Here is a 12,704-nt window from a genome sequence, read left to right as displayed (position 1 = left end):
CGCTGTTGCTCGCATCTCCTCGGTGCCCGACAGCAGGCCCCGCACCCTGTGACGCCTCCCTCGCCGGTGCCCTGCTTCGCCGAAGTCCCTTGCCGGCGTCAATCCTCGCTGCCCCGCGCCAGACGCCCACCTGCCTTGCCTCGCCGGAGCCCCCTCTTGCCGGTGATCCCCCTGCCGGGACCTCTGAACGGCTGTCTCTCGGTGACCCACCACCAGCCGCGTATAACAAAAGAAAAAAAGAAAATTATTTAGGTAGTTCTTTTCTTTTTACTTCATTTTATTTTTTTAATGTTATTCTCACTTGTTTACCTTTTTTCCTTTAGTAGGATTATTCCTAAATATGTTCCAACATGAAAGTGGCCCCTCAAGCAAGGGATTGATAGTCCGATTTTCGCGCCCGAAATCCGACTCGCAATCCCTTATAAAAATCGACAATCCAATCTCAAGCTCGAGATTTGATTCGCGATTTAAAATTAAAATTGGTCAACCCGATCTCATGCGCGAGATACGGTTCGCCAATTTTTAGGTATCAATATTATCTTGCTTGATTTGATATCGTGTGTTTGGATCAATTTTATTTTCATAAGAGAAAAAAATCAAAAAAAAATTTTCAAATTAGGATTAAGTATTTTTAGAATATTCTTAGTCTTAGGCTTAAAATCGCAATCTGATTTCGAATTTTTAAATAAGAAAATCAAAAAGAAAAAAATCCGTAAGGACTAGGTTTGTTTTTGTTATCTTGCATATTAGGATTGCAATCTTATTATGAATTTTTTAAATAAAAAATCCAAAAAAAGTACATTCATTTAGGTTGTTAGTTTTTTTTGAATTGCATGTTAATTAGGTATTAATTTTAATTTCGAGATTAAAGAAAACCATAAAAAAAATCATTGTGCATATTAGATTAGAATTGCATGCTTCATTTTAAATTTAGATCATCTTTTTTAGATAAATGGCATTTTAGATTTAGATAATGTTTTAGTTTAAATTAGGATTTAATATGACTTAATCCTAGTTTAAATTAGATAGAATCTTAATCTAGCTAGATCATTTGAAATTTCATAAAATTTGTCTTAGGATAAATTAGTTGCAATTTCTAGGATAGATTGCATTTTTTTTAATAAAAAAATGTCATATGCATATGTCATGTAGAATTAGAGCATTCTTTGCACGTCATTGCATGCTAAGATTGCATATTATAGGTTTAGATAATTTCTCCTAAATAGATTGCATGCTTATTAGGAAAATAAAAATCATGTGCACGTCATATAGAATTAGTTTCATACAATGCATGTCATTTAGTGATTTTTGTTAGGTGCATTTAATTAGAAATTGCCCGTCATTAGAATTAGCTCATTATTAATTTAGATTGCATATTTAAATGTTGCATTTCTTTAATTTCGAATCTCATAGAAAATACAAAAAAAAAATTATTTAGAATAAATCATCTCATGCTTAGGATAGATTACATGCTTAGTTATGTCATATTGCTTAGGTCATATAGCTAAGTCATGTTGCCATGTCATATCATTTCATGTTAAATTAGTGGCATGCATTGCATATTGCATGATTTTCATTAATTAAGTGAAAACAAAGCAAAAAACTTGCGTGTTAATTAGAAATCATGTTTAGGACTGTTGATGTGAATTCTAAATTAACATTGCAGATGCTTTCGTTGCTTTGAGGTAAGTCCTGCAATTTATTCATTTGCTTTCTTGAGTGTTAAATTGGTGGTTTGCGCACCTGCATGGTCACCTCACATATTAAGGAATTAAAATCAATTCAAGTTGCTTGCCAAACAATTTTTTTTCAAAATAAAAGATAAAGGTACCGAAAGGGCATTAGAGAAATCTAGTGTAACAAAGTCCCCGTACCCATAATCTCTGGTTCGTAGGAGTAAAGTAAATCTCCTATTACTTTACTTGGGTTTCTAATCGACCCACCAAAAATAGATTAGTGGCGACTCCTAATTGAAAATCAATTGCATGTTATAAACTTAAACCTAAGTCGCGAATTGGTATGGGCTTGGGAGAGCCCGAGTTAAGTCTAGGCTTAACAATCCATTAGCCAAAACCCTAGGTGGTTCACACCCCGCGAAAAAAATTAAAATTGGTCGCGACAGCTTGGCGACTCCACTGGGGACTTGAGTTAAAACTCTTAGTGGACTTAGGCCAATTTTCTTTTTGAAAAAATGTTTTTGTTTGGCAGCGAGGATCCCAGGTACGTCCCTAACATTTAAGGTGTTAAATGTTTTTGCAGATTGGGAGATATAAGGGGAGTAGTCTTTGCTAACCCTTGCCTTGCAAGTTGGCGTTGGGGATGAATGTTTTAAATTCAAACTATTGAAGTGTTGTTTGATTTAAATTATTGTGCATGCCCTGCATTTAGCACTACACTATTGCACACACAACCTGCCGCCGAACTTGGGCCGCATAGGATCATTTAGGATGGTGTTGAGATGGATACCACTCCGACCGCATGCTCGCGGTATGAGTCGCCCATCTCAATCCCGAAGTTTCTTTCATGGTGTCAAGAGTACCCACCTCGGTCTGCATGCCTGCGACCCAGGTCGGCTCTTTGACCAAGCCAGAGTCATGAGGACCCGACATAGTCCACAAGCCCGTGGCTAGTCTGATCATTCTTGTGGCTCCACCTTGATAAGCCTTATAGAGTAGAAATTGAGCCACTTACCATGCGCATGTCTATGTGATTGTCAATCATTGGTAAAGTAAGTTCTCTAATTTTTGCCTTTGCAATTTACTTACTTTGTCACATTATTTTGTCGGTCCATGGCATTAGGATTGTCCCGAGCTTTGATTAATATACAATGGGGACACCGGACATTCGGATCATTCTCCCTCCAAAGGAAGAGCTTAGCACTTGGTGGGACAAGTTAGATCAGAATAGCTGTCAATTCGTAGAGTCACATATTGGTCGATTGCTTCCACTGCTGCGTATCAACATCCATGGCGGCCTTGTCCAAGCACTCACCCACTGTTGGTGCCCCGAGACTTCTACCTTCATCTTCGGTGGTAAGCATGAACTCACTCCCACCTTGGAAGAATATAGCATCGCCATAAAAGTTGAATTGATTAGTCCGCCTATCGGAATAGATCATGTTATGGCCTTATCTGATTTTCTGAGAATTAAAGAAGATGACATAAGAAAGGTTTTAAAGGCCCATCGTAATGCATGTCCTTTATCTTTTCTGAAAGAATGTTTTGAAAAAGGCACCTCATTTCAAATGCGTAGGATTTTCCTCTTAGCTTTCTTTGGGTTTATAGTATTTCCTTATTGCAAGAATGCTATTAACCCTTTGATTGCTCAATTTATTAGGCAAGTGTTGGAAGGAAAATTTTTTGTAAACACTGTTTTAACTGAAACTTTTCTTTCTCTCACTCATTTCAAAAGAGGTGGTGATAAGACTCTCCATTCCTCTCCTGAACTTTTACAAATCTAGTTCCTTTCTCATATAAAAGGATTTGGTGGTTCAATGACTATACATGATGTTAGTAATTCTAATCACCCCATTATGAGATTTGAGAACCATCAAAAACATGCACCAGATTATCATTATTCTAGGTGGCTAGCTTTCATGAAAAAAACCAACTCCCAAGGGTTTCCTATGGCATGCTAAATGGTTCCAAGTTCGGGTAGCGAGACTCTCGTGTGGAAGAGTTGGCCCAATCCCTCTATTGGAATTCACTGGAGCATTGGAGTACTATCCGACTAGAGTGACTCGTCAGTATCAAGTCGTACAAGAGCTTCCCCCGGCGTTACAAGCGGATCCGCTCCAAGTTAGCTTCGTTGATGGAAGCCGAGGCCATGAAGATTCCATTCTCACCATCAAATCGATGTGGGACATGTGCCGTCCACAAAAACTCAAATGGCCCGAGGAGGAATTGAAAGGCAGGGAAATGAAGTACTATGCCTCGATTAAGTATATCAAACGGCACAAGATTCCTGAAGAGCTGCTTCCAAAGATACCGGAGGCACTGTTGAAGATCACCAATCAAGCTGAGAATAAACGCCTCAAAAGAGTTGCTGAAAAAGCTCAAGAGGAGAATAAACGATTGCGCCGAATGGTGTCCCGAGTGTATATTGATCAAGCCAAATGAAATGCTTGAATCAATCTTGCTATTTTTAGTTTTAGATTAGGAAGTTTGAGTCATTTACTTTCCTAGTTCATTTGTTTAGGACGTTTTGAATTTCTATTTCGATAGGTTTGTCAAAAGCTCCATTGATGAATAAAGTTCTAGAATATTGCCATGGATCGACGTATTTTCATATGAGAATGCTTATTTTTGTTCATTTCTTATATTTAGGTTATAACGTATCCATCACGTTCGCCCATCATCACGCGATTAAGAGCTAGAATGGCCGAACAAACTGAAATGCATGATCGTATCTCTGCCATGGAATACCAACTCCAACAGTTGCTCACCTCTATGCAACTCATGACAACCCAAATCCAATCCCTCCGAGCGGATTTGACTCATGCACCTGCTTTCCCTGAGGTAGTAGTTCCGAAACAGGAATACAAGACCCAGATGAGCAATAATGACATGTTTGAACTGGAAGATAACCCACTAGTCATTGCCAAACTTGACAATGTCCCTAAGACAAAGCAGGATGAAGTGGAAGTAATGGACACTCTAGGGCAGCCTAGTGGCAAGTTTGATTACCTGGTGAAGTATTCAGCTCCTCCCAGCTTTTACTTTGACTCCCTCAACATAGTTCCAAGTGGATGGGATGACATGGACGATCGACGCCTCCAAAGACGAGAGAACTCGATGACGCCCTGGAAGGAATCACAGGTCTGTTCGATGACCTCTTCATAGGAGCCAATGACGAAGGACCTTTGGAAGACATGGACGTTAGCCTGCAAGAGTAACTTGTTACTGTTGCACATTCCCTTGCGTGAGAATTTTTATCTCTTTCTAGGAATTTTTATCACTTTTTAGGATTGGTTTCCGCTTTTTAGAAATCGTTTTCGATTTTTTTTCTCTTTTTAGGGGTTTAGGAATCACAATTTCCATTCTAATAATGTAATTCATTTGATTCTATTCAATGAAATTACAAATTTATTTCCAATTTTGAGGACATGATGGAGTATACCAAACCAGTCCAATGACGATATCCAACCATGACAAAGAAAAATATCATCCACAGGGAAATCCCGAGGGCTGGACTTTCTCATGTTTCCTCCAAAAAAACCTCTTCGAAAACAAAAAGCATTTCATTGTAAAAAAAAAAAAAGTATTTTTCCAAAGCTTGTAGCAGATTAAACTTATTTGTTTGCTGACTCATTTGCTTTTTGTCTCGGTGCATAATTCTATAACTTGTTATGACAAGGGACATCGAGAATAGCGTATCAAGTTTCCATGATCATAAACTTGACTTGTGATCAACAGGTTTAAAGCGCACTTGCAATGAAAAATATTTGGGAACCATCATTCTCCGGTGGAAGATCCTAGGGGCAAGTTTGCTCCAAATTACAGCCTATATGTGGTAAGGAAGGTACTTTCAGGAGGTGCCGTCCTAGCATAAATGGGTAGTCATGAGTTTTCTACTCCAATTAATTCTGATGTTTTCAAGAAGTATTATTTATGATAGAATTTGCCATGTCATGTTTTAAGCTGCAAGCATTTCTATGATAAATAAATTGCTTCAATGAGTTGCAAATTCAATTGTTCAAATTTATTGCAAATCTTGCATTTTTCTTCCTTGATGAATTATGTGAGATAAATTGAATGTGTCAAATGGGATACCTTGGAATGATGAAAGGCAAGCCTTATTCCATACACTGTTTCATACACTAATCCCTAGTGAGTTGTGTGGAAAAATTCCATGCCTATGAGGAAAAGGGTGATCTCGCAAAGGGTACGTCAACCAAGATGATGAGAGGCAGTTTCTTCTGCTACCTGAAGCACTACAGGTATATCCATTGTTCATCCTTTTGAGCCCACACACATGAAGAGCTTTTTAAATCATCCCTGTCAAGAATCGTCTCATACTTGGGACAAGATTTAAAATGAATGATAGGAATTTTCTTACTCACACTTGCATCAATCTTCGAGTATTGCTTTTACAGTGTGACTTGTACGATAATTTAAAGTGCCTTAGGACGACGAAGAGCAGTTCTTTCTCTATCCTATACACTTTATCCATTGCATAGCCCCATTGAGCCAAATAATTCATTTCACATTAAACCCAGTTGGTGATCATCCCCCACACTGGGGCAAGGAAAGAAAAATCAAACCACTCAAGTAGCATGATTTACAATGCTGATAAAAATGGAGACTTTGTCCAAAAAAAAAAAAAAAAGAGTGCAAAAAATGGGGCATGAAAAAGCAGTGTGCCTGGTAAAAGCAAGGCCAATGCCCAAAGAAAAAATCAAACACTTGATGAAGTGAGTCGTATCCCCAACAAGGTGGTACCCAAAAAAAAAAAAAAAACTCAAATGTTGAGATGTTGCAATCAGTGGAGTTGTGATGTGAAGGAAATCTTCGACGATGAGGAGGAAAATTGTTGGAAATGTCAAGATGATCACCAACTTTGACCCCATAAACACTTTTTGAGCCAAATGATCCTTTCTCAACCCATGAACCCAACCTACGTTACGTCCCTTATAAAGTCTCTTCAGATTAGGGCACTTGAATTAACGTAAAAGTTCATATGTTTGGAAGCATCGCTTGAAGAAGTGCGAGTAAGATAATTTCTGCTTCATTTCTCATGTTTCTTGGCTTGTAAACCCCAAGATGATTGTGAAATATCATTCATTTTTATTAATAACCTCGACTCAAAGAGTCTCATTTGCTAAGCCGTTGACCAAGCTAGCATTACGGTCCATGTTAAAAACCTCTCAGATTGGTAAGTTCGTACCACTTGCGAGATTACTCGAACCCTTATTTGGCATGACGATGGTGAGATAGAGTGATTGTCAAAATCCTGCATTAAAGGTCAGGATAAAACAACTCATTTTAATGAGGATGAGTGAAAAGTCCTTTCAGACCAAGAGGTCCCCCATTTGGCACATCCATGATACTCATGTGTTCAGATTGGAACATTTTTTGTGAAATCCTTCCCAATGGAAGTTAGGTGATGCAGGCTTGATATAAATCACAGCGCATGAACCTCCCTTAAATTAATGCATGTTTGGGATCACAAATGCATATTGCTTCTCTTATGACCATGTTTTGCGAAGACATTTCCCCCGAATGAGAGATGATACCAGGTAAGTATATCTCTATCCATACCTTAAATACTTGTCATTGTGCAGGTATTCCCTTTTAAGCATACCGACACTCAATTGAGTTGTCCCCCAAAGATTTCTCCCCAGATTCAATCTGATTAAGGCGACCGAAGAATGGTTCGGGTCCTGGTCAGTTGATCTCTGTTCGCAAGGCTGGGCGACCGAAGAATGGTTCGGGTCCTAGCCAAGCAAAACCTCAATCTAGGTGACCGTAGAATGGTACGGGTCCTAGACAACATTTATTGCTCTAACAGGCGACCGTAGAATGGTACGGGTCCTGGAAAAGCAATTTCCCCATTCAGGCGACCGTAGAATGGTACGGGTCCTGAAAAATCAATTTTCCGTCAAGGCGATCGTAGAATGGTACGGGTCCTAGACAAAACCTATTTCCTTATTCAGGCGACCGTAGAATGGTACGGGTCTTGGAAGGTAAATCCCCGTTTAGGCGACCGTAGAATGGTACGGGTCCTAGACAAAACCTAAATCCCCGTTTAGGCGACCGTAGAATGGTACGGGTCCTAGACACAACCAAACACTGTCATACTAGGCGACCGTAAAATGGTACGGGTCCTAGGAAGCAGTCTCTTTGCAAAGCCATGTTACTATTCTGGGCGACCGTAGAATGGTACGAGTCCTGGACATGTAATATCAACTACCTTGAATCACTGTACCCTCCTTGAAGGTAAGTCATTCCCGTAAGTCCTTTATCATCTGCATTAGCATTTCCATGCATCATATAAATTGCATTAAAAAATGGAATTCATTTTCCGACAAAAAAAAAAATCATCCATTGCATACACATAACCAAAATTTAGGTCTCAAATTATCTTTGAAGGCAACCTCTTCGAGCCCACCTTCAAAGAGGGGCAGCTGTTGACACCTAAATTTTGACGATTTAGTTTATTTATTTATTGCATAGGAAATTAGGAGTTAAACTTTATAGCATATAGATTTATATTTGCATTTATTTTGTTATTGGCATTTTATTTATTGGATCGGTGCGAATGGGTTCAAATTAGTTGGACTAAGCCCAAGAAGCAAGCTTTGGTTGGCCCAAGCCCATGTGTTTTAATTATCTCGTGAAAAATAAAAATTTTGAAATTATTCCGGGATATGAATCTTTTGGATAGGGCACATGTGTGAAAAAATATTGCGACTTATCTTTTGCGAGATTTGGATTTCGAGAAAATATTTATTGTAATCTTGAATTTTTATCAATAGTGATCGGTTGGTGAAAATGTATCACGGATGTAGATTTGAAGGGGAAATCGAAGGCTTATCTCTTACCCCCTATAAAAGCAACCGTGTACGAGGACCTGTAGAGGGGCTTCTTTGAAAAAAAAAACAGAAAAAAGGTCAAGAGAGGTTTGACCCTCACTATTCATCATCTCCTGCAGAAAGGGAAAAGAGCAGAAAAAGGGAAAAACTGCAGAAAAAAGAAAAAGTAGAACGTGAGAGAGAGAGAGAGAGAGAGAAAGAGGAGAAAAGTAAAAAGCAGAGGTGATTTGACCTCACTATTCATCATCTCCCCAAGCTCGCTGCTCACCCTCCGTTCCGCTCCGCGAAGCCCGACGTCCTCCTCCACTTCGCTGTTCCGTTCGCCGCCGGTCTCGCCGCTCCGTCCGCTCCTCGACGCCTGCGCTTGAGATCTGCTCGCGACCCAGCACTCGGCGTTCCCTGCTCCCGTCGTGACCGGCGCTAGCTGAGCCTCCCTCGCCACACGTAGCCCGCCGCGCCCACTGTCGGTCCCTGCTTGCGTCTCCACCTCAGCATTTGAGGGTAAAACAAGAAAACCCAATTATCAGTGAGGGCAATATTGGAAGAAAAAAAATTCATTAAACCCCCCTCAGCATTTTCGGAATGCTGAATGCCCAAAGCAGCTCCCCACTTGCTTTGGGCTTTCAAAGATTCCGTGAGCATTCCCCCAGTATGGCTCCAAATGCTGAACCAAACGGTTTAAATTTTTCCCAGGGGCTTTCGGGGCTGAAAGCCCCTTGGGAATGCTAAACCAAACAGCCCCAACGTCTCGTACCTTGGTCCATGAGTATGGATTCAGCAGGAAGGTTGGCCTGTTCCCACTCGAGTTCTTGTAGTTGAAATTTAAGGGACCTAAGAACAAAAGACATTCTTCATGGTAATGGTGGAGCATTGCTAAGCTAACGGACACCCTCGCTCCAGCTAACGACGGTGCTTCACTGAATACCTACTTTGCAACAAGGAAATTGGCTACTTGAAAAGAAAAGGAGCTGACTTGGATAATCCATCAAGCACTAATTTGGTGCGTATGGTAACGTTTTTGTTTATGAGAATAATTTTTTTTTTCAAAAATACTTTTTTCTATTTTTGTTCCTGGAAACAGTTTCTAAGCATTTTAAGACGTTTAATAATTATACAAAATTTATATTCCTAGAACATAAATCCATTTGGTACGACTCAAATATTTTTGGGACTTAAAATTTCTTTTAATTTATTAATAATTTTATTACATTTTTCTTTTCTTTTTGCTTTTTCTTCTCCTTCCTCTAGTCGGTCGCCAGTCTTGGCCATGGTCGGTTGGCGACTGGCTAGATGAGGGTTGGCGAGGTCGCCGGCCTCGAAGGAGCTAGGCACCGTCGATCTCGCAATGGCCAGGTGAGCCTCGCCTAGCCACAGTGAGGCTTGGGGGGAAAGGGCCTCGTCGGGGGTTGGCGAGCTCGGGGCGACTTCGCTGGGGGCTAGCAAGGCTCCAGTGAGGCCGCTAGCCATCGTCGAGGCTAGTGACCGGCTAGAGGAAGAAGAGAATAAGAGAAAGAAATAAAAGAAAATGAAGAAAAGAAAAGAATAAAAAGCTTATTTCTTGTTTCTTGAGTTGTTCTCGAGAACAAGAAATATTTTTTTTTTCTTATTTCTATTTGAAATTTATTCTTGGGAATAATTTGTCTAGAGAACAAAAAAAAATCACCAAACACATTTATGTTCTATTTCTGTTTTGGGGAACAAAAGAACGTAAATGGGTGTTCTGGGAGTCTTACCAAACAACAACTGATTTGGCAACAATGTAGGACCTTGCATTCCGAAAGACAAAGCTAAAAAAAGTAGTTTCTTGCTCTTTTATAATTGGTTTACGGCCAAAATAAGAAAATGCCCGGGCAGTTCAAACGGCTTCAGTTAAATAGTTGTGCTATAGAGTAATTGAATGTCAACTTCAAATATTTTTCAACTTTAATTGTTCTTTGAGAATTTTGTAGGTTTCTCTAGAGTACATGCTTCTTATAAGTGTCCATAGTAGGTGAAGTAAAAATTTGTAAATTTTAGGATGGGCGAGATAGGAAAAATTTAGAACATCCGACTAGGAAAAGAGGGATGGGATGTGAAACTATTATATGAAATTTCATAGGTTGCAATATTCAATCACTAAAAGTTGCATTAGATAACAAATGATTAGGAGATAACAGCCCTTGTTAGCCTCTCTTGAATCCATCTTTACTTGTACAATTAACTTATTTATTCTTTCTTTCGATAAAAAAACTTATTCATTCTTTCCAAAAATATGTTATTATATATTGGGATTACTATTTGGAATTAAATCATGATCATTGCTAGCCTAATTGCACTGTTACTTCTCTTCAGTAAAAAAAAAAAAAAAAAATTGCCAGGAAGTTTGTCCAGTTCCGTAGAAAAAACGTGTGGTTGTGGCTGCACCCTCACTGTCCTAGGAGGAAGTGCTGTCGCACATTCATTTTCCATAATATAGAGGGATATAGTAAGCTATAGAAAAACATGAAACATTACACATAATTTCATCTTTCCGCATTGTGATTGATTTTCCTGTTTTGCTAGTCCTAGAACGTGAGGACTCAATGCCTCCATGTCCATCAGAATATGGTTTATCTAATTCAATGTACAACAAGAAATTCAGTCTAAAATCCAAGTATTTTGGGTTTAATCTTTTTGTTTTCTTATGAACTTCTGATCATATATGATCACATGTGACGGCCCAAGCGCGGGCGTGCGTCTTTTGTCCCACATCGCTTAGGGGGTAGTCCTGGGGCTAATTTATAAGGCTTAGATCTCTCTAATCTGTATGACGCGTTTTAAAGACGTGAGAACTCAGTATCTAAAGTAGACAATATTACACAATAGGGCCCACAGCAAGCACCCTCTCCTCCTGGGAGGAGAGCCTGACGGCGCAGGGTGATCCTGATCCCACATGCTTATCTTATCTTGAAGGTACTGCTACATTTAAGCTTACAAAAAGGATTCGCTCCCCAGAGAAAAATCGGGAAGAGCGGATGAGCTGTCACATTTTTATCCACTCTGTACCTTACTAAAGGAAAGCTAACATTCAACCTCGTGTCTACCGAATTTTCAACTTGCGACTTCACATCGAACTGAACTTCACCACCATCACTGCTACTTTCCCTTTTTCCACAACACAAGAAGAGTTTAAGCTAGACCAGAGATCATCAGACATGCATGGAGGACTCAGCATACCGATTTCGTAGATGAGGCCGAAGAGGCTAGAACAACCGGGGCCTCCTGTGAGCCAAAGCATCAGAGGGTCGTCCTTTGGACTCCTTTCCGACTCGATGAAGTAGTAAAATAGCTGCACGTCGTCAAATTCTCTGACTCCAATGTACCTTCATTAATAGTCATATACTAATAGCTCAATAACCATATCATTCACCGGCAGTGCAAGACTTATCTGTTGGATGGGCATATTACTCACCCGGTTTCGAGCTTGAAGGGGAGATCGCCGGGAAACCCAGGTAGACTTTTGATGATCGACTGAGATTGGACCGTGACGAAGAAAACGAGCAGCGACAACAAGAGGCGTGATAAAATGGACGCCATAGGGAAATTGTTGGAGAACCAGCTTGGAGTAAACAGCAGAGGATTAGCAATTTAGGAGTTCACTCATCAAGTTAGTTGCTGAAGTGCTTGCGTGTATATGTAGAGTTGTTTGTCCTCGTCTTTCTGGTTAGTTTTGCTCACTCGACAAGTTTCGAGCCGATGCCGACAGCATTATGGAGTGATTGACGTGGGATATGTCTGATAAAAGTTAACGGGTTTAGGTGAAAATATAGTTGCTCTTCGCTTTTAGTTCATTCGTATCTCATCGCATGAATCGCGTGGGCAGGTTCGCAAGGTTAACAACCTAAGAAATCCCGCATGCCTATTACGTAACCAAGCACCCAAAAAAAAAAAAAAAAAAAAAAACAAGAACGCAGTTCTTAATCTAAGCATAATGAATGAGCGACACTGTCGAAATTATGAATGCAACTCTTCTAAGTACTTCTTTTGGGGAATTTAGCCTACGTTAATTCAATCTCAAAATCTTTTGTGTTTTTAATGGGTCAACGTTGGTGTTTGAGGGAGAAAACGTACACCCGGTATCGATTAAGTTAAGGGCGATGTTTAGCTATGAAAGCTGCTGTCAGGATACATGTGAAGCATTTATAAGGGGTTT

At 39.8% G+C, this 12,704-nt stretch overlaps 1 protein-coding gene across 1 annotated transcript; it reads right to left on the bottom strand.

The window, feature by feature from the left end:
* Positions 1–11,315: 11,315 nt before the first annotated feature.
* Positions 11,316–12,249, bottom strand: LOC120288330 (serine carboxypeptidase-like 1). The gene is made up of 2 exons (XM_039302256.1): positions 11,964–12,249; positions 11,316–11,874 (listed from the first exon to the last, which is right to left on the bottom strand). The coding sequence occupies exons 1-2, from the start codon at positions 12,086–12,088 to the stop codon at positions 11,616–11,618; spliced, it is 384 nt and encodes a 127-aa protein (XP_039158190.1). The 5' UTR covers positions 12,089–12,249; the 3' UTR covers positions 11,316–11,615.
* Between the last annotated feature and the right edge of the window lie 455 nt (positions 12,250–12,704).

The sequence above is a fragment of the Eucalyptus grandis genome, chromosome 9 (genome assembly GCF_016545825.1).
Source record: "Eucalyptus grandis isolate ANBG69807.140 chromosome 9, ASM1654582v1, whole genome shotgun sequence".
Classification (NCBI taxonomy): domain Eukaryota; kingdom Viridiplantae; phylum Streptophyta; class Magnoliopsida; order Myrtales; family Myrtaceae; genus Eucalyptus; species Eucalyptus grandis.
Note: the sequence above shows the minus strand (reverse complement) of the source record. Positions and strands in the feature narration are given on the sequence as shown.

What these genes read in the sequence shown, in the direction of transcription:
- LOC120288330 (XM_039302256.1), bottom strand. Translation starts at nt 12,088, where the DNA reads ATGGCGTCCATTTTATCACGCCTCTTGTTGTCGCTGCTCGTTTTCTTC. An exon ending in CCCTTCAAGCTCGAAACCGG is followed by an intron (nt 11,875 to 11,963) that starts GTGAGTAATATG and finishes CTATTAATGAAG; the next exon opens with GTACATTGGAGTCAGAGAAT.